We start from the raw sequence: 22,994 nt of genomic DNA, 5'->3' as shown, positions 1-22,994 counted from the left end.
ACTAAAAGGAATAAATCTAGGGGAGAACTAAGCTGCAAAAAGTCTTCTAGTATTGGTAAATCTACTTCTATGCCATGTTTGTACCACACAGCTTTTGACTGCGAGATCTAGGCAGTATTTCCCTGTACAAAAAATACATCCCTAAATAAAGCTGGAAATTAGTTCACAAGTTTTTTATGATGGTTTTGGCTCTGCTGGCATTAAGCGGGGAAACTATTTTTAAATCCAGCTGGCAAAAACTAAGTTCAAACATAGGTGCCAGTTACTGTAATGCACCCATTAGAAGACTATGAAGTTTTTAAGAATTAACTGAGCTTTCTTATCTTCCTGCAAGCATGATCACATATTTGCAGGGAAGAACACACATGCCAAGAGAAAAGACAACTTGTTTAAAGTTCAGGGCCCATTGCACTGTTCTGGAAATAAATGACTATCTGATGCTGTCAGAAGAGCCCACTTCCTTGATGTGGTCAGCATTGTTCAAACAGAAGTATGCCAGAAGGACACAAGCCAACCAACAGTGGATGCTTTGTGTCCATGAGGTAAAACAGATTAAAAAAGGCATTCAATAAGTGTGGGTATTTCATTATTTAGAGATTTTCGTTCATCTGCGTCCAGTTCTAAGGAGTAATGCCTAGACAGAGGATCACCATGTATATTCATTTGGAATTCACAAATAAATAATGTTAATATAACTGGTGGTTCTTGGGTTTTAATTCTCTTACTTTGGAATAAAATCAAATTGGGTGTACAGAGTAGTAAATGGATGTACGTACCACATTCATCTTTATATATCCTAAGGACAGGATAAAGAACTTGTTGATTTCAATTTGCAGACTTGCTGAGTCTCATGTTCTGAGTAAGGGGCTCATTTTTTCCTGTCTATGCCTTATACTCTCTTATTTCCAGTGAATTCTGGATGGGCTGGACACAGCTGCTGGAACAGATTGAGGAGGCAGCAGCACAGCCTTGCAGCTGGGAGTCTAATATTAGAGGAAGGACCATTTCTCAGCAGATATTGTAAAGAGTTTTCCATGCCCATCATGACCAGGGTTGGAGGTTAGAAGCCATGGGTGCACATGCACAGGAATGCCAGAGTTACACCACCTCAGATTCACTATAAGCATTTTCTTGAGCATACAGCTGTATCCAAGAAATTGTTCTGACTGACCTGTGGTATATCTTCTCTTCAATAGTACCTGCAGTGAGAAGCCTATACACAGTCACCTGTTTCTTTTGGCCTATTCTCCAAGCACGTTCCCTAGCCTGGAACACAAAAGGTTTGGTTACCAGATATTAGCATCAGACATGTGTTTGACAGAGAGCTATTGATACCACTTCTTCATACCTAGTTTGGACATTTAAGAAACAGTTCAAGAAGTCACATAGCTGTGGTATTTCTACAGCATTAGGACAATTAACTTGGGAGAAGAGGAAAACAATTTAGAAAGCTTACATATGTAAAAAGCCAAGTCTCTAATTGTACAAGACATCTATGCAAAAAAATTTCAGAAAATAGATTATATTAAAATTAGAACTCGTATGTAGGATATGTACTTCATATACTTATTATTTCACAATAGAGCTTTAATATACATATTTACATTGAACTTTTCTTTTTCTCAGCTGAAAGCTTTCCTACAAACATCTTGAACCGATCGCTAAAATGAACCACTCTTGGTCAGACTACACAGTTGCAGATGTCAGAGCTATGTAGGATTTCCATAAAAAATAGTTCTTTCCTCTCAAACATGTAAGCCTCATATACTGTTAAGAGATCTGATAAACCACAGTTGCATCACACCATCAGATACAGAACAACTTCTTTAAGGTATTGGCTTAACAGCTTCTAAGGGCGTAGTGACATATCATTATTTAGAGACAAAGCCAATTTAAGCAACGCTTGTTCTCCTTTTCTTAACCAGCACTGCCACCATGAACAGCCATGCTTAATCAAGAAGCTGGCACAGCTGTACTCTCTCTTCAGAAACATCTAGTTTGTTTATTTATTTAAAAAACCCAGGCAGTTTCAACTGTTTGTTTGGCTGCACTCTAAACAGAATATATGAATTGACAATATTGAAGTGGTAAGGTATAACAGCATAAAGAGGATGTGGTGGGAACCACTTAAATTGGTTTTGCCACAAGAGTAATCATAATGTGAACTGCACCCTAAGCGACCATTGCTGGGAGCAGCAACTTAGGGAAGAACAACATAGTGCTTTAATACTATTTGAGGAGATAAATGTCATTCTGTCTTCAGTTTTATTTCAACTTAGCTGGTAAATGGAATGCAATGAGCCAAACTCACCTGTGTGTCTGTACTGGGATTCCAGTCTGGATCATAAATAATAACCCGGTCAGCACCAGTCAAGTTAACTCCAATGCCACCAACACGAGTCGTTAGAAGAAAAATAAATATGGATTTGTCCTATAACACAAGAGAGACTTTACTAAAGCAAGAATTAACAAAGTACAAGATAAAAGAATTCAGGAAACAAAAATTATCAGCATTATTTGCAAAGGTGCAAAGCAAGCCAAGAGAAGCAACGTATTTCCTTGTTTGCCTCTCTTCTGACAAATAAAAGTAGTTTGATCTAAATCCCATTTACTGTTGTCCAATAAAATTTCTATTTTCCCTCTTTTCAACGGCATTTTTCTTAGCAGAAAACCCAACTTCGGTGTGAAATGAGCGATGACTTTTTCACCACCCTCTCACAAAGAAAGTGGGTTCATTTGACTGACCTCCCCAGTCTTGTGTCTCAAACCTGAAGTAGTCTATTTAAAAACAGCCCAAAGAGGAATGAACCATACTCACTAATAGGCATTAGTGTGTGGGATGCAACATCTCACCTCATTATATCTTGTTATAAGGGGCTGTCTGGAAGCTATCGTTGTGGTGCCATCCATCCTGAGGTAGGAATAGTTTCTGCTTCTCACAAAGATTTCAAGTATCTGCAGCATCTGTTGTGATGGAAAAAAATTAATGAAATCCAGACATAAAAGACTGAGCAACTGTCTGATCAAGTCATAAGAATTTCTGGTACTGACTGCAGTGCCAATCAAACAAACAAGGTAACAACCAAAACCAACTGAATCTTAAATGAGCAGAAAATTCATTAACTTATGTAATTGGAGGAAAAGAAGAAAGTAGTTCTTTCACTGCTGAACATGAGTGGAATGTTTCTGCTTGGTTTGAGAAGCCCAGAGCCATGGTCTCAAGACAATGAACTGGGTAAATGCTGCAGCATATGAAAGGAATCCACAGAAGCAAGATAAAATGGTGAATACATAGGGAAAACAAACGAAGATCACTGTCCGTGCTACTGGCCCAAAGCACGCAATTCTGAGGATTAGATGTGCACATGCACTAAACACAGCAAGCACACTGACTACTAATTCTATCCTGAAACCACACAGCAGGGACAATGAATACATCACCACTGCTTCAGCCTGGTATTAACATGGGTACAACTGATATAAACTTTGATGCATCATATTGAATTTGGACAGCGCCACAACACTATCGTTCTTACTGAGCTTTGGAACTGGTCTCCAATTATTCCAAAGACAGTAGTCATTTTGGATTTTTTTTTCCAAAAGATGTTAATTTTCTGAGAATGACACTACAAAAGGTGGCTCTAATTACAAGTGTTGTTGGGACACACAAAGGCACTTTTGTAGTTTTAGTAGCAACTAAAATTAAAAACAATCTGATCATCTTACCTGTCTTGACTGAGTGAAAAACAATACTCTGTGACCTTGCTTGTGCCATATTTTCAGCAAGGATTCTACCACTATCATTTTTCCAGAACGTTTCCAATATCCAAATTGATCTGCTTCCTCCTCTTCAGTATCTTGTACACCCTTACAAATGCAAGGACCACCAGAGAAGAGGTCAGGGTGGTTGCAAATCTTTCTCAAAGCTACTAGTCCTGTGAAAATCTAAAGAATACAGGAGAAAAATACTTTTATTTTCTTGACAAATACTTGTATCTATTTTTCTCAACCACAACCCATATAATCAGCAGTGGATTAATACAGTCATCATCAAGAAGTCTGGTTTTAATAGTGATTTGCTATTTAGAGAAGCCAATGGACACCAGTATTCGTTTCACGGGAAGTTTTCAGAAAAATTAGTACAAGAGAAAGTCAATGAAATTTTATGTTCTTGTGAGCCTATTCTGGTGATGATGTTAAGAGAATTCTACAACGATTTCCACATTAGCAAAAGCAGTCCCTAGCTGTAACTCAAAGTCAAATTTTTCCTACCCAAAAGGAAAAATTACACCAAGCTTGTTACTTGAAATTACCGTGTCCTTCCTGCGAATCCCCACCATGTTAGCAGGTAACTTAAGCCAGACCTTGAGGACAGCAAGTATACCTATCAGAATGCATGGTAACAAAGAACAGATGGAGTAAACATATTTGAAAAATATATGAAGCTGAAAATTGCCACTTTTGATGCCACATTTGAAGGGTTCTGTTCAGTTATTCATTCAATAATATTACAAGTGTTATTTATTCTTCTGATATAATAGGCACTCATAAAAATGAACTAGCTTGAAGCAGCAAATCCCTCAATCTTCTATCACTACAAGTTGGATGAACATACACATAATTTACGGTTTGTTTGTACAATGGGGTTTTTGTTTTTCAGCTGGGATTCACTGCTGTCATCGCAAAACATCTAATAAAAGCACTCACATTTACCATTCAAAACTTTCAAAACTCTAGCAAACATGATAGCCCATTCTGTAACATCTTGTAGAAGTTCCTGCAGATAGGCTTGTACAAGCCCTCTCTTGAAGATCAAGCTACTTAAAATGACTTTCATCGAGATAATTAAAAGGGACAGACAATTGAAAAAACTCGGCCAGTATACCTTCGTGAGATACAGAAAAATAAAAAAGTCAAAACAGTGATAAGGTCAACATCCACTTTGCTATATACATGGCTGTACTGATCATACAACTAGCTGGAGCCATTGAGGGTGAGGGGAGAAGGGATTTCACAGTTCACAAGACAAGGAAATGTGGTAGATCACTTATAATAACTAAGACATATTACTTTTCCTCTTATAAACAATAGATCTGTATCCTGGCGCTAAAAAGGGGAGTGAAAAACGTCCACTGCATGCATACAAAAGTCAAATGGACCAAACACGTGCAATGTAGGAGTCACAGGGAATAGCAGGCTTTTTACACAGGCAACAACAGGCATTTGAAACTGTATTTCAGTTACCACTGTCATCCCAGCCACAGCAATTTCAACACTTAGGTTGTGAGGCTGGAGGCAAAAGATGTTGAAGTGACCAGCAAGACATTAATAAATATGCTTGCTATTTGCTCTGCTGTATGTTAAGACTCTGTGAAATCATCAGCTGTTGCAACATGAAGTTATCATACCTGAACTGTAGTCTCAGGAGAAATTATTCTTCCTTTGCTTCACTTTTTCCAATTGGTTAAAAGCATGCATAAAGTTACCTACAGCAGGTCATCCACATTTTTGGCTCCCAAGATCCGTAATTTGCTCCCAAGATCACAAACATGTTGCAAAGCCCGTTCCATTCCTATTTTTATCTGGTCATGCCGCTACATATGAATCACTAACTACATATTCCATGAAACATTTCTGAGAAAAAAAAGAGCAGACATCCACAAAAGCAGAACTGAGCTGAGTGTGTGTGCTTCCCTTTCTGCTCAGAATGCAGCTACAAGAACGCAAAGGTCACTCCATGACTTTATCCACCAAACTACCTGTCATTAACCTTAATTAATGCCAACCTGCATGTCTCCATTGAGAATCTGGTAAACTTCTTTAGAGTTGATGAAATTTTGATAGACTTGACGCTGCTCATCGGTCAAACGGCAGAAGAGGACCTACCAAAACAAACAAATTAACCACTCAAGCCCAACCTGAAACGCCAAATAGAGTGAATTTTGAAGTTTTACAATGTGCTACAATGAAGTTTTAAAGATGTCTGACACACTAAAATGCTGAAAAGATACAGGGCAGAAATTGTTAGAATTAAAAAAACCTGAAGAGTTTTTAGAGAATGAATATAATCATGTAGGATGGGTTTCCTGAGTTTTTCTGTGCCCTTTCCCAGTTGTTATTTTTTCCCCTCAAATTGCTTTCATTTTGGAAACTCTGCCATTTTCCAGTTTTAATGATGCAACTATGCAATGTCAGCATTCTCTCAAAGCTATGTTTACAGGAAATACTTCCCATTGTGTCTTTCATATCCCTCACAAGTAGCAAGTTCTTACTACCTCATGGGAAGGTTAGCACATGTAATCTGTTCTGTCATCAGACTTTCAGTGTGAGCATATAATGATTTTTCAGATGGTATGATGGGCTAAAATGGAACAAAATCACTTCCTCACATTCTGCAAGGCACCCAACTATGCTAAGTCAAGTTTATGTAGTGTCCTATGACTGTAAGAACAAAAATCAAATTTATTTAATCTGTTTATGATCGCACTCTTTAGAGCAAGTATCCCAGACTCTAAAAAGTATATAGAAATTCAAAATTTTACTAAAAAGAGATCATTAGACTGCACAGCAGAAACTGAGTATGGCCTACTCATTTATAATGTACTTTTCAGCACTGTCTTACAGACTAGCATGTCTACTTCTCTTTTAGAGGGAGAAGACAGGAAAGAAAACATTGAAGAGAGGACAAGAAAACCTGAAGCACTGAAACCCGAATGGCAGAAGAATCTAATCATTCCTACAAGTGAGTATTTGTAGGAAGTCTGTCATCTACCTAGACTTATGCAAAGCGTCTGAAACTGTCCTGCACAAAATCCTTGTCTCTAAACTGGAGAGACATGGATTTGACAGACAGACTACTCACTGGATAAGGAATTGGCTGGATGGTCACACTCAAAGAGTTGCAGTCAACAGCCCGATGACCAAGTGGAGACCAGTGATAAGTAGTGTTCCTCAGGGGTCGGTATTGGGACCATTGCTATTTGACACCTTTGCTGGTGACATGGACACTGGGATTGAGCACACCCTCAGCAAGTCTGCCAACAACATCAAGCTGTGTGGTGTGGCTGACATGCTGAAGGGAAGGGATGCCATCCAGAGAGACCTTGGCAGGCATGAGAGGTGGGACCATGCAAACCTCATGAAGTTCAACAAGGCCAAGGCCAGGGTCCTGCACATGGGTCGGGGCAATCTCAAGCACAAATACAGGTCGGGTGGAGAATGGATTGAGAGCAGCCCTGAGGATAAGGACTTAGGGGAGCTGGTTGAAGAAAAGCTCATGATGGTCTAGCAATGTGTGCTTGCAGCCCAGAAAGCCAACCGTACCCAAAAGAATGACCAGTAGGTTGAAGGAGGTGATTCTGCTCTTCTGTTCTGCTCTCGTGAGACACCTCCCAGAGTACTGCGTTCAGCTCTAGGGCCTGCAACATGGATCTGTTGGACTGGGTCCAGAGGAGGGCCACGGAAATGATCAGAGGGCTGGAGATGCCCTCCTACGAAGACAGGCTGAGAGAGTTGGAGTTTTTCAGCCTGGAGGAGTCTCCATGGAGACCTTATTGCAGCCTTCTGGCACCTAAAGGGGGGGTACAGGAAACTGAAGAGGGACTTTTTACAAGGGCATGGAGCGACAGGACAAGGGGGAATGGCTTTAAACTGAAAGAGGAAAGATTTACATTAGATATTATAAATAAATTCTTTACTGTGAGGGTGGTGAGACACTGGCACAGGTTGCCCAGAGAAGCTGTGGATGTGCCATCCCTGGAAGTGTTTAAGGCCAGGTGGGATGTAGCTTTGAGCAACCTGGTCTAGTGGAAGGTGCCCCTGCCCATGGCATCGGGGTTGGACCTAGGTGATCTTTAAGGTCATATCCAACACAAACCATTCTATGAAAATATTTTTTAAACAACTGAAATTGTCTTAGAATCAATCTCCTCTACTTTGAATCAACATGCTTCCTAAATAATATCCCACCTCTTTGTAGAGCAAATAATTTTTAGATCAAAGGCTAATATTTTGGAAATTTATTAGAATGTGCAGGCCAGCTAGCCTGCAACATGAACAACTGCCATCAAGTATTTCTTTACTATTTGCTGCCCAAATTAGCCTTTTAACAGCAGGAAACACATTAAAGTGTCCAAGAGATACAGCACAGGAAACCCGCCACAGACAACTCATTTGTATGCACCTGTGACCTAGGACAGTGTTAAGCAGACCTGACTACACTTCATGTATACTTTGTGTTTTGGATGAGTGTACTTGTACAGACTCTGCAAAACTATGACCATTTAATACTTAGAACACAGGTGAAAAGCACATGCAATTTGAAAGCTCTACATCTTTAGTTTAAACAGTATTTAATCTGCTGTTAGCACAAATTATTTCCAAATGTCCATGAAAGACCAGATTTTGTGGAGGGAGAGGGCTCAGATCTAATACTAAAGATAAGCAAACCTGTTCATTTTTATCTGGAAGTGAAAGGCTCATTTTTACATCAGCTTTCATTCTTCGCAGCAAGTAGGGGTTTATGGTGTCCCGTAACACACAGGCACATTTGTATGCAGTTTTAACCTGAAAAATGAAGAAAAAGCAAAAGTTGTGTTTTGGTTCTTGATATTAATTTTATCAACAAGCAAAATTCCATAATTAGTAATAGGAAAATCCTAATAAAATGAGATTGTTTATGATTTATGTGGATGTACAGCTACATATTCAACACAACATGAACTGCAATAAAATTCATGTTAGTAACAATCACATTGAATAAGTAAGCGTTCCTCAGATGCCACTAATTTATCTTTCCTAATTTAGTGGACTTTAAAAGAGACCAGAAATGAAATGTCTTCTAGAAACCAATCCAAGAATTGAGTATAAACTTGCACAGAACCAAAATCCTCATGAAAAATTGCTAATACATATACTGAAGATCAACAAAGAAGCCTGCAGCAATGGTGGTTACTAGACAATAAGTGAAGATTAGTGCTCGCTTGAGACTATTAAAAAAAAAAAAAATCAGTACAAGAAAATCCCCATGATCACAGAAACTAAAGGTCACTCTGGCCTTAAATGGAGCATATGGTTCTATAATGGGTAATGGATGTGTGAGATGGGTATTAACTGTACATAATGGCTAAAAATACCTTCATTTCTCTTAAAGTAAAACAAAGAATATAATAAATTATTGATATGTAAAAAACAAATTGGATGTCCAATTTAGTAAATTAGGAAGCTTTAGACAAGAGAAGTACTTGAAAAGAAAATAAAACTTTAGAAATTATGTGTGCAAAACATTACAAAGAATATTTAAAAGAATACAAGTTTATTAGCATTTATATGAAACTTAGTCTGCAGATTATTATGCAGATAATTTATTTACCAGCTAATTAAAAAAATGTTTAAAGGCATAAATACTGACAACCACAACGACAAAGACTAATAGAAATACTTATTCAAAATAATTTTCCAAAGAATTTGTGCTTTCAAAATTAAGTAGTTTATTTACTTTCAGACTTCCAATACCTATTTCAGCTCTCTGTTGCATAATTTGCCAACGCTTGATATCAAACAGCAAAGTTCTACTTAAATACATCGAAATACAAGATCAGTCACCTCCCACCCCAATTTGCTTTATCTTTATATAAAATACTTCTAATGATTTAAACTTCAGGGCTTTTGACAAGAAAACCTTGTATAAGCTATATCCCTGTATAAATGAAATGGTCTCATTTAGTTGAGCAGTTCTTTTCATACACACAGAGCAGTAAAACACATGTGCCACTCTCTTTTGAGTTAGTTATAACATCCAGTAGTATGTGTATTTAAAAGTGAGTTTAAAAACAACCTAACAGTTTCCTTCAAGCAAGGTGATATTTTTGATGCGTTTACCTGGACAGGAGAGGCATTGGCATATCCTCCCATGGTTATCGGAACAGAAAATTGCTCCATGAATACAGGTAGTGTTCCCAGTTTCCCTGGGAATATAAAGTCAAAGAGGGACCAAAGCTCCTTTAGGTTATTTTGCATAGGGGAGCCAGACAAGATAATTCGATGGGGTGTGCGGAACTATTAATTAAAAACAAAACAAAAAGAAAGTTATTTTCATGGTTCATGGTTTAACCTCCCTCCTGTCTCACAGGATATTCAGTATCACCATCAACTAATTTTCAGTTTAAAATATGTGGCCTCATATTCCTGAAATAAACAGCCTTCTACAATATATTGTCCATGAACTGTTAGCAGAAAATGAATACCAGCAATCTGACACAATTTATCCCTGACAGTAAATTACTAGACAATTTAAATTGTCTGATTTTTTTTCTCTATCATACTTCTGTAACTTTACTGATGTAAACTCAAATATGTTAAGTAAATTAAAAGTCAAATACAGACCATTCTGATTTATGCTTTTATTCTTTATGAATGGTCAAACGTGTATCTTTATGATAAATACAGGCTATTAGATTATGGAACCTCCCCCCAGAGCGCTTAAAGTCTTTCATTTATTTTTTATAAAGTACCTGCTTGCATACAAGTGTAACTGCAGCGTTTGGATTTCGGATTTTGTGACCCTCATCCAGAATCACATAATGCCAGTCATAGCTGTGAATGTTATCCCGCATCAGTCGAATGTATGAATAAGATGTAATTAAAATTCCATGGCATGAAGCAATTTCATGAATTAGTTTCACCTAAAAGCAAAAAGTGCACATTGTCAGTAATAGTGAGACAGAAAACTCAGACCTACTGAACTACAGGTTTGCAGTCCAATATATACAGAAAGTTTTGAAAAAGCACATACATAATTTACTTTGCAAAAAAAAAAAAGTATAGGCAAGATTTTAATTATACGATTCTTAGCTCATCTGTAAAAGAATGAAGCACTTGACTACTGAGTTATAACAGATCAGAAATCAACCAGAAGGAAACAGTGTTTTTGTGTGTGGGGTGTTGTTTTTCTTTCTTTCTTTTTAAAGGCAATCTCTGAAAGAACAAACAAATTTGATTAAAATAACTGGTTTCTTCAAGTTCTTCTATATTCACCTCACAAACCTAGCTTTGTGTACTGCATGCAAGATCTAGAATGTTAGAAGAAAATTAAACAAGTGAAAAACTGAAAAACAATCACAAGAATCTATTTGGTTAATCCTAAATTCTGTTCAACATTTCTCATTAATAGGATTAATATATTTAAAATCTTCAAATTTTGTTTTTCTTTTGTAAGCTATATCCTTTCCCCAAGTTTTACTAGCCTTTATAGTTGTAAATGATGTAGGGCAGGGACAGTCGATGTAACACTCCACAGCACTGACAGTATTCAAGACTCATCTTTCTTATATTTATCCCCCACATATAAATCTAGAAGACTTAAAACAGGAGATGATGGGAGGGCTGGCAATTCTGGATGAAACATGCATACCCAATGTAAAAGAAAAAAAAAAAAAAAAAAAGTAGAGCCACCAGAGAATTTGCTAAAGGAAAGACAAACCCCTTATTACTGGAAGTGCCTGAAAGAAAAGAAAACAAACCCAACAAAAAAGAAGGGGAAATATCCATCTCAAAGACTCAGATGGTGTTAAAAGTCCATGATCTCTTCCTGTAAAATTTCTTGCTCAGACATACTGCAAGATCCAAAAAGCTCTTCTGCATTTAATTGTTCAAGAATTTCTACTTTCTGATTATCCTCTCCTGAAAAAACCATGACACATTATTTAATGTTGACATTACTATTCTCCAGAAAATATGTAATCTTTAGAACAATTTATGTTACAGACAGGGTACATTTTCTAGGCAGGGGTGGACACCCAAAGCTTAATTTTACCTGGTACACTTACACTGCCCATAGTTTGCAATCATGTCCTAGAGTCTCAGCAATGGCCTATCATAGAGTATTGTAGTCATCTCTACCCAAACACTTAAGACAAATCATCTCGGGCGATTTCAAATTAAAAGCTTGTAAAATATGTAACCTCTCCGAGTTTTTGCAATTAATAGGGTATGTCTGCAATTAGCCTGACTTACAGAATGCTACACTGTTGTCATTAAAAGATGTTTTGTGAAAGTGCTGCTGTTATTATGGAGGCTCAAGAGACCAATCCCTCCTAGAGGGCAAACAGTGGACTAGTAGAAAACAACAGCCATAAATCACATTGTCAGGTAGCAGAGAGAACAGAAGTGAAACACAGGCACATGAAGGCCATTCACTGTAAACATACCACAGCAGAATCCTACTCAGGATTTACTGAACCTGTAATTAATTAAAGTTTCCTTCAAGCTAAATTTTTAATAAACAAGGATTTGTGCTGACAATGAAGAAATACACCACCACAATTTTATCAGCTCACATACAACACTTATTAACTCTCATTTTACTGCGTTGGGTACTTTCTTGGAGGTTGTCTTTGCATTAGCTGCAGCTCTTGGAATAATTGTAAATATTTGAAAATATGATAAGAGATCTAATATTGGATACACACTGTTTTAAGGTTGTGGTATTTCTGAATTTATGTTATTTTATCATATATTCTTTAATACATTAATTCCTGTTTGGTTAGGTTCAGGCACATTTATTCCCCTACCCTACCACCGCCCCAGGAAATACACTTCAGGGAATTATTTCAGGGCATGCACTATTGAACTAAAAAAACCCCAAAACCAAACCAACAAAAAAAAAAAAGATCCTATCAGCTTAAGAGAGACAAATCCTACTAATGCCAAAAGATTACACAACAGTTACCAGCTTTGAAATTCTGAACTCTGGCCTTTAAAGGATGCTAATGAATACAGGAACATGCAAGTAGACTGAGTAATTCTGATCTTGTAGTTCTGTTCACCACAGTATTTGAGGCCTTTACAATTCACGGACAGTATTTTCTCCTAACTTAGAGTGGTAAGTTGGTTGTGTTGCCTTGTCTTCACTGGGACACATATGATGTTACAAAGGCTATAAGTTTTTTGGCAAGCACCACTTCTTAAGGCTAAAACATTTATGATATATTCTTAAGGACACACCTCTAAGCAAATTATTTTTTTTTCCTGTTGGTACCTCACTGTAGCTACAAGTTTGTTTATGAAGTTACAAAAACAGGACAATTTTTTTGACTGATGCTTACAGAAATAAGGTTTATATTTTTTTTGCAAAAAGTAGTCTTCTAAAAAATATTTAAAAGGACCTGAACTCTCCTATAATATTAGGTATTAAAAATGGTCATTTTCTTAAACAGAAATGTGTGTGTGTTAAGACTGAACTGAAAGAACTAGAGCAGTGATAACTACAAAATTCTCTAAACATTCAGATACCTTTAACGCAAGCGTGAACTTACAGAGTATCTAGTGACTTACACAAATGTGTATCACTTCTGCTGAAGAATGCATTTTTGATTCAGGCTTATCACTATCTCTTAAGCAATGATTAAGCCCAGAGATCCATAAATTCAACCTACAAAAGCTCTTCATTATTTCCCTGCCCCCAACAATCTAAATGGCACCATGAAAAGGCTTCAAAAGAACACATTACAATGTTTAATAATGTAAAAGTTGCAATAAAGAGAGCTAAAGCACTTACTACATATTTAACAAGAATGCTACTTCTTCTGGCATGATACTAAGTTTATCTGAGTTTGGTCCTTAACTCAGAAATACATAGGTTTAAACAGAGCTTCCATAGGCAGTCATACCAATAACTGTAACCTCTGAATCTTATTTTCTTTACATGTAGATTGAGTACTCTACTGTGAGGGTGGAAGGTCTAAAATCTTCAGCGTGCAAAGTCACCTTCAAATAGATGGTTCCACATGTGCAAGCATCATGAACTGACAACTGCTTTTGAGGGCTGCATTGTGTGTCCAGCATTTGACCAGAATAAGGCAATGTAAAGTTACAGCATTACAAATGGTATGTAAATACCACCAGAAAGAATTGCTAAGCTCAGTGATACCTGTTCTAAAAATCAAGAAATTAGAAGTTCAGCCTTGATCTTAAAAAATTCAGCCTCCTTCTGTATGAGATATTTTAGTTGCCTCTTAGATGATTTACAAATGCTCATGTGCCATCAGAAGTTTTGAAACAGGACAAGCTCTTTGTACAGAAAGTTTTTTTTCCTATATTTAGACCTTTCTTCCCCTTATCTTCTGTTCTATGCCATAAATAAAACAGTATTTGTAATACATGACATTAGATTTACTACTTCATTTTCTCTTATCCTTAGAGATCTCAGAGCACCTGATATTTACAAGTCACTTTAAGCTACACCAGATTTGAGTGTAAACCATAGCAGGAGGTTAGTAGCATAAGACAGCACCACAGGACATATTTAGCCACAAATACTAAACTGAAAGCTGACTTAATAGGGGAAGACTATTACTTAAATCTGGTTCTTCCTACTGCTTCCAACTTAAGCACATTTATTATTATAGGAGAACCAATGATCTTCTGCGATCACAAATAATAATTAAAGAAACTAAGTTTTGCATTTCATTAAAATGCTTTAAACTAGCTTTGAAGTCTTGGAAACCTATCCAACTTGCTATTGTGTCTTCCTTCCATCATTTAAAATACCAATCTGCCTTCCCTTGTGGCTAGCTGAAGAACTTTAAACTACTAGTCTATTTCAAAGGGGAAACTGGAAGTTTAGACTTCTCTCCCTTTATGCCAAAATTGTCTGCCATTGTTATTTTAGCACAAGAATGAAGTAGTCTCTCTTTCCAAGCATCACATACGCTAAAAACCTACACAATACTATAGCAGCAGAGATATCTAAGCAGGATGTCTCAATGACCTGTCTGAAACAGGCTGACCAGATTTGCAGCAAATCTGGTGCTCACAATTCAGGCTGTTATTTCATTCTATTATTGGGAAAATCCTAAAGTTGCTTGCAAAGAAAATGAAAATGGACTGGCAAGAGAGGATACGCCAATGTAATAACTGGTGAGCCTTTCAGTCACCACATTGCTCAGAAGTCCTTTTGTAATACTGAAGTGTCATTAACCAAAAAGATGCACAAGGTATTGCCTAGTATCAATTTATGATAAAGTAATCGAACAGATGTCTTCCCCACTCTTCACCACCAAGCAAATACTTTTGTTCGTAAGTCTAAAGGAACTGGGAGACAGGATCTTGCATTGATGCTTTGGTACCTTAGAAGCTGCAACAGAAAATACCTATTCATAAAAGCATGTAATTTCACCAGCAGTGAAAGATTTAATGTTTGCTAATATTTCAGGATTTCTGACAATGTCACGGTAATAATTACACAGATCATCTAACCTAAAAGATCAACTTAATTTTTATCAAATGAAACTTCATCTGTTGTCTCTGCTACAAAGCACTGCCTTGCCTTATGGACACCTGTCATTGCTTAACTCTTTTTCCTCCAGACTTCTCCCTCAATAGTTTTAAGATCAGTCTTTATCTGTTCCTTAGAGATCCTTTGTTCTTTCACAGGCCTGTACAGAACAGGATGCAATACTGTGTTTTACCACAAACAGCCTGCTGGCCAGCTACTGTAGGATAATGCATCCCTCAAAATCCATTAAGATCTTCACTGTCTGGTGTCCCATTAGTTTGGGGGACAGTTCTTCCACCAGTCCAGACCATTATAACCTGTTAATCTAGAACCTGAAGTGACCTTTCTCACTCAAAAGCAGGTAACGATGTTCAGTTCCCCAGTCCTGTCTCTCCTGGCAAGCTAGCTGTCCAGCACAAAACTCTTCTCATTTACTTTGTGATAAACCATGATATACTAAACAGAACAGGTGAATCCTGGAATTCTCAGTTTAATTCCAAACAGGTCTGTGCAACACCGGGACTACAGGTGCACAGTGACTTGAGTTTTGGCCATATAAAATTAATATCTATCAAAGATCAAATGTATGTTCTTATGTAGTCTAACCATAATTTTAATTTCCTAACCTTAAATAAGCATAAAGGCAGAATGGTCCCTCGATGAGTATTATAAAGCTAACATATGCAAAATTAGTCTCCTGTAATGCCATAGGTTATCAGAAGATGGAACTGCCATGAGATCAGATCAGCACTAAACATATTCATAGAAAGAATATATATCAAAAAGAAATTCTAGGCAGGATCCATATACTAGGAGAGTATACACGTGTTATTTATGCTAACAACTTAGAAGTAAACTTTTTCTTGCAGGCATAAGAACAACTAGAAAGGGAAAGTTTGGTTGTTAAGTCTTTTGTTTTGTTTACTTCAGTCATAGGCTTTCTCTTCTCTGATTAAGAGGCATCTAGGAAAAAACATGCATGAAGTGAAGACTACATCACCAGTGACAACTGTTTAAAGCTTACTGCTGCATCTCTCAGAAGATGAGGCATTAGGGTAGAATTAGAGAACTGAACCTATCTAAAGTGATCATATGGCATCCACATTCCTTGAATTTTAAGTTATTGAGTAGGCATTTGTGGAAGGACAACGAGAAGGCAAAGTCCTGAAAACCTGACTATTCCTGCAGATGGAAAAATTTAAGCCAGTCTGTCAAGTGCATTCATTAACAAATACCCCAAAATAAGCACACATCATTTAATTTAGGAAGACACGTGAGCATGTTATTGAGGTCAACAAGACTTTTATGGTTTAAAAACATACCGAGTTGATTGAACAACAGGAAACTATTAGCACATTAGAACGTGCTGTTGCTTTTTTGCCATGTACTGTAACTGCATCAATTACCTCAGAATACGTTTAATCAAGTGCAATTAAGTACCATATCATTTTAATGTTATTACAAGAAATTCAATAAATATTTAAAGAGAAATTTAAAAATGCTTTGCTGAATCCTGAAAAATCCATTTAAGTATCTGAAAGATGAGGCCAAGGGAAAACAAAAATTTAAGTTTTCCAATCCAAGGCCTGAAACTTCAGACAAGTCAGGCTTATCAACTTAAGAAATGGAATAAGAACATGCATATTAAGAGACTGGCCAAGAAAATTAAAAGACAGAAAAGGCACTGCTTGAAAGAAAGAAAACCAACAAAGTAACACTCATTAAAGAAAATGAGACTAGGTGATATCATCTGACACACCAATCAACTAAGAGAAATCGCCTGTGCAAGCAAAACATATTAAATATTAGTTCAATGACATACTGATGCATGGAAGTGCAAGGAAAGAATTCACCAGTATCAGAGCAAGAGACCTGTTACTATGTGTAACTTGGTCAGGTAACGCTAGTCTATATCATAATACAAATGTACTCCATGTAATCTCTTTTTTGTCCAGTTTCCTAACAAATCTATACAAGACAGTGAACTTTTGTTCTTCAAAAACCATCAGAGAAAGAGCACAAGCTTGCACAGAAACGTTCAGGCAGAGGATTTTTTTTTTTTTTTTTGGCTAGCACAAAAGGAAAAAAAAAAAAGAGAAGCTTCTGGAATTACAAAATGGATGTCAATCATTACCTTTTTGTTGGTATACGAGCCAGTTTCATGGAGAACAGCGACTCTAAATGGAGGCCACCACGTATGGAATTCTTTTACCCACTGATGCATCACAGTAGCTGGACAAACAATTATTGTTGGACCCAATCCCTGATACCTATATAAAGTATTCAAGAAAAAAACCCAAACTTTAACATGAAATAAATACCCTTTATTAAGTGACTCATTAAAATACACACATATTAAAATGACACACTTTATAGTTCAAGTGGAATATGAGAGCTATGGAAATTAATTGGCACTTTGGTTTTCTTCGAGTGTTTTTTAAAGGAAAATGAAAGGGGTACTGCTGTAAGAACCTATCCACTGAACAGTTAATGGATGCATCTATCAAGATAAAACACAGAAATAGAAAAGCTCCAAACAATAAGGCATAAGGGAACTTCCTCCTGTGGTAATACAAATCAGGTTTAGGTGACTGCTGTTTCTATAAGAGAGATGAAATCATTAACAAACAACTATTTTATTACTTCTATTAAAAAGAATATGTAGCTGGAGTCTCACAAATGGACTTACACACAGGTGTTCTACTTCATGTTGGTAATGTACTGTACTATTATCACCATAATTTACAGATAAGACAAGGACTCTAAAGCAGCAGAATATATCATCCATGGAAGCTGAGGTCTGAGCTGGGCTTAAACTGTCTCGTAAGTTTCTTATTCATAATCATATGATTGTTTCTGAGAATTACTGAGAATGTTTGAAACAAAGTCTTTCTGTATATTAAGTTCAGAGCTACTCTTAAGGTTAAGAAGCGAAAAATTACTTGCACAACAGCCAAACAAGAAATATTACTATGACAAACAAATAACAACAGTCATATAGGCGATACATTAAGTAGTGGTTACTGGTAGTGTTTTTTCAAATTCATTTGCTCTTTAAAAAACAGAACAAAATGAGTTTGCAAACAGAAGCAATAGCTACAGTTACCACATACTGATCTGTGTCTGGCTGACTCCGTACTATTCAAGTGGTAATACATAAACAATTTAAAAGATCACAGTATACATTCAAGATCACAAGCATACAGCAATAAAGAAGGATTTCCCAGACACCAGCAATACCTTGCTTTAAAAAAACCCCTGTTAATGCCTTCAGAAACTGCTGACATTAAGAAATAATATTTTTTATTAAAAGCTTATACATATGCAGAATAACAACCTGGATGTTTCTTATCTCTTTTATTAGGAAAAAGTATTATATAACAACCTCATATAGTCTAATTAAAAACCTCCCAGCAATCCATGGGGTAGTTAGGAGTTGGAGATGCAATAACTTCAACTATGTTATGAATCCAAACAACCACTGCTACTGCTCTTAATATCTACAGCAAAAAAGCCAACTTTCCCAGAACGTATTAGATCCTCAATTCTTCAGGGGTAGTAACAAATTACTTCTCTTTATTCCCCTGGTCTGTATCAAACAAGCTCACATCCTGGGTTTACCTGGATTTTTCCCTTCCTTCAGCTTAAACAGAGAGTTCACACTTCCTTTGATCAATTTTCAGAAAAAATCCACACCCCCTCTGCTCTGTTGTGAAACTCCTATAGTGTCTAGTCTGGCTCCAACCACTTTCCACTAGCCAACATTTTATTCTTCTCTTGAGAGCTTTTATTTATTTATATGAGCCATCTAACTTCCAGTCTATGCTGTTTGACAAAACTAAACAAACCATGCACTTCTGCTTGCTACACTTTGGAGGCATCCTTGATTCTCCCAATTGCTGCAACAGATTTGCTCTGCTGCCCATCCAATTTATATTTGTCTTCCTTGAACAAAGGTGACACTAACAACATTCCAAACCAAAGTCTTGCTAGTGTCTTCTACCAGAATGATAATGCCGCCCTGTTCCTATCCCAAATATACGTCATGACATATTCTGTCTCTTTTTCACAGTTGCATCATACTATCATAAGCTATTAAGCTTATGGTCAATATCACATATGATCAATATACTCAAATATCTTTTTTTTCTGTTGCTTCTGGTTTATAAAATTCAATTTCACAGCAATATCCATTATTCGTCCTTATTTAATTGGATATGATTAGAATTGCAAATAAGATCTATTCCTACAACTTAGTAGTAAGAAAAAGGAAGCTCTATTCACATTATATTTAGTATTTTTGAGTACTAAAAAAAATATCAGAGGAAAACATGTTGCATTATAACCAACTCTACTGCCAAGCACTGGCTAATCATGCCTTCAAAATGAAACTGAAATGATAACTAAATCCTAGTGAAAATAAAAGTACAGGGCAGCAAGAACAATACAAGTTTTCTGGGGCAATGGATTTTAATTTATATAAACACTACGGAAATTAATGTCTCTGCCACTCATAGTAGAGACTAAGCCTTAATGTGTAATGTGTATGATTATATCTCAGTATCCTGAAGAACACAGATGAGTAAATAATCAGTGTATAAATGTTGTATAGCAGAGTTTCTCATCTGATCTCTCAAATGCAATAAAGTAGTGAAAGGCAATAACTTTGCTAAAATAATGTATTTGGAACCAAGCAAACTTGTGGACCTCCCAAGTCCTTCATCAGGTTCCAAGAACAGATTTATAACAAACCTTACTTCCCTTATATTACACCACCGTAGCTGCAACACTTCTGGATATGACATCTGGCTTTCCCCACATGTATGGCTCAGTAACTGCTAAAAGTGAGACATTTTAATTTTTGTAATAGTTATACTCCATGAAACAAGTACTTCCTTACTCCAGCTAGCTTTCAGGCGCCTTCAAAATCCGAGTAGTACTGAAATCAGAAGCAGTTTACAAAAGGAATTTTCTATTCACCTTATTTTGAAGAATATTTGTGCAGAAAATTTCACTGGCAGAAAATACAGCTGAATATTTTGAATATCAACAAAAGTGACCCTATTGTCTCTATACTCAAGTGCCTCCAAATATAACAACCTTTCCAATTCTGCACAGGGATGACAGTATTACCTTCATTTTACAGAAGAGCAGCTGAAGCTGGAAAAGCCTGCAGTGCCAGAATCATACAGTAGTATGCTAGCTCCACCTACACATCAAGGTAATGAGATACGAGCTAGGCTGGAAGACATTTAAACATGCTGACAACACAGCTATGTCCACTCAATCCCTGCTTCTCAGCCAGACTGACCAGAAAGTCTTCTGCTTACTTGACTACATGACTGTCAGACAGAAGCTAGCTAGCCAGAGTTACTGCTTCCTAGGTCAGAGTGCAGATGGGGAAAATGCTCAACTAAGCAAGCTAGTTTGGACCTTCTGCCTTAAAGCACACGAGTAAAATCTGACTAATTTCACCAGCAATTTCACCAAAAAATTAAACCTTGTCTCCAGCTGTGGAATTACTATCGTGATGGACTTAATGACTGCACCAGCCAAACAATGAAGCTGAACACATTATCTTACATGCAGAAAGAACACTGCAACTTAAGTTTGCCATTATATTTTGGCCTTTTCAAAGTTTTGTTGTAGTGTCACTGCAGTATCTTAGGACTTAAGCTGCAACTGTTTAACAGTGTCAAGAAATGTTCCTGAAGGATTTCCATCAACTCAGTGGTTCTCCAACCCTACACAAAATAATCCGTACAGTAGCATCCTTAAATCAGGCAGCCATAGTCAAAGTAAATCAGCCAGCCCGAGTGATGGAGGATCTGGAGGGGTTTTTTTATATAAAAGCTACAGTAGGAAGCAACTGAAGAAAAGACAGTAATATTTTCTCTTTAAAGCATTATTTTACAGCTCATCTACATGCTGAACATAATTTAAATATGCCTCTATATCAAGTTAGTTTTTTTGTTTAGTATAGTACTATGATATTTGCTTAATTGCATGTAGCAATTTGTATCAGGTAAACAGGCCAACAGAACTAGAAAAATCAAGGATTATTCATGCATGCATTTGTAAATCCAAGGACACCAACAAGTATCTTTTCCCGTAATTTCACCTGTGAAAAAAGAATTTTAAAGCATTGCTCAGTAACAACAAAACATAAACTATCCTGTAAGAAAGGCCAGTCATTCTAGCATAGTTTTGAAAAACAAAAAGTAACAACAAAACATAAACTATCCTGTAAGAAAGGCCAGTCATTCTAGCATAGTTTTGAAAAACAAAAAGTAACAACAAAACATAAACTATCCTGTAAGAAAGGCCAGTCATTCTAGCATAGTTTTGAAAAACAAAAAGTAACAACAAAACATAAACTATCCTGTAAGAAAGGCCAGTCATTCTAGCATAGTTTTGAAAAACAAAAATAACAATTAAAAAAAGCAGCTGGAAATTCTTCTGTACAAGTTACCATTCTCACTATTTTTTTTGGCATGGATAACTCCCTGACTATCAGAAACTCTAATTTTCACTGAAAATCAGCTTGCTACTTCCTGTAAAGCATTTACCTGGTTGCTTGCCAGAACAAATATTTTGATGTAAAATTTAATAAATGGAACTAAAGGTATTATATCTAATTTAAAATTCCATATTGTGTAAACTATTGATATTAATGTAATTGAGTTTGTAAACAATCCATTTGTGGAAGCTAACCTTAGACACTGTATTGACCCAAAATATCTAGAGCGGCTCATCTGCAAAATGAAGCATCAATGCCTGGAATTCATTAAAAGTGTTACATGTTTAATTTTTCCTGCCCTACAGCTCCATTGTCTCGTAAAATTTTTCCTTTGATGTCCCCCACTAAAAGAATTAAAGGAATATTGTAATTGAAATGTCATTAATAATTCACAGGACCCTCCTCCACTAGCAATACATCTGATGAAATATTCATTGAGCTCCACAGACTGACAGTCTGCAGAGGAGCACTTGCCTGTAATTTGAACCACGAGTCCTCATCTTGCTGTAGCTCAGACCTGCCAAGAAGGCAATTATCTGGATGGTCTTGCCCAATCCCATCTCATCTCCCAGAATTCCTCCTGCCTGCTGGCAGTGCAATTCCCAGAGCCACCTAACACCTGTCTGCTGGTACCTAAAACAACGAAAAAGAAGATGGCAAATGTTTGATAATACAGAGCATAACAGAAAGTACTCATGAATTAATCATTTGGTCAGGTTCTTATACTAGTTACAGTAACATGCTGGATGTGTGTTTTACATGAGTGCTGTATTTACTAGGTCATACATTTTTGATGCACTCAGACATTACATGTGACTGTCATTCTTTATGCAACACTAAAACATTTCTAATTAAACTGATAGTCATGATAATTAGAGGGTATTTTATTTCATGTATATTTTAAGTGTTAAAAGCAACTTGGAAAGCTACTCTAACAAAGCATTATTTTTTCAGAAAAAAGATGACATGTAAGGGTCTAGTAAACTATATCATTTGGAATATATACCCTGAACTGAAGGAAAAGCTTGACTTACAACAGGTACAGACTTCACACTCCACTGTGAAAACTGATCATACCTGCCAAAGCATGCTTTCTTTTTACATAAATTCATTTAATAACATTTAGTCTCTTTCAAAGAAGAAAAAGCCAACAAGGCAAAATGTTTTGCAAGGCAAAACAATAGAAACCATTCCAGTGAA

At 36.6% G+C, this 22,994-nt stretch overlaps 1 protein-coding gene across 2 annotated transcripts in view; it reads right to left on the bottom strand.

Annotated features, from left to right (window-relative positions):
* ERCC6 (ERCC excision repair 6, chromatin remodeling factor) overlaps positions 1-22,994 on the bottom strand; it is a 51,036-nt gene that overhangs the window by 5,780 nt on the left and 22,262 nt on the right. For both annotated transcript variants that reach the window (XM_055720337.1, XM_055720336.1), the window contains 10 exons: positions 22,269-22,427; positions 17,409-17,544; positions 10,512-10,682; positions 9,880-10,056; positions 8,449-8,565; positions 5,787-5,882; positions 3,727-3,945; positions 2,854-2,964; positions 2,312-2,431; positions 1,172-1,266 (listed from right to left, as the gene is read on the bottom strand). In XM_055720337.1, coding sequence (XP_055576312.1) covers positions 1,172-1,266; positions 2,312-2,431; positions 2,854-2,964; positions 3,727-3,945; positions 5,787-5,882; positions 8,449-8,565; positions 9,880-10,056; positions 10,512-10,682; positions 17,409-17,544; positions 22,269-22,427 — 1,401 coding nt within the window. The remainder of the gene's footprint in view (positions 1-1,171; positions 1,267-2,311; positions 2,432-2,853; positions 2,965-3,726; positions 3,946-5,786; positions 5,883-8,448; positions 8,566-9,879; positions 10,057-10,511; positions 10,683-17,408; positions 17,545-22,268; positions 22,428-22,994) is intronic.

Source organism: Falco cherrug, chromosome 9 (assembly GCF_023634085.1).
Source record: "Falco cherrug isolate bFalChe1 chromosome 9, bFalChe1.pri, whole genome shotgun sequence".
Classification (NCBI taxonomy): domain Eukaryota; kingdom Metazoa; phylum Chordata; class Aves; order Falconiformes; family Falconidae; genus Falco; species Falco cherrug.
The sequence above is the reverse complement of the archived record's forward strand: the minus strand, read 5'-3'. Positions and strand labels throughout refer to the sequence as shown.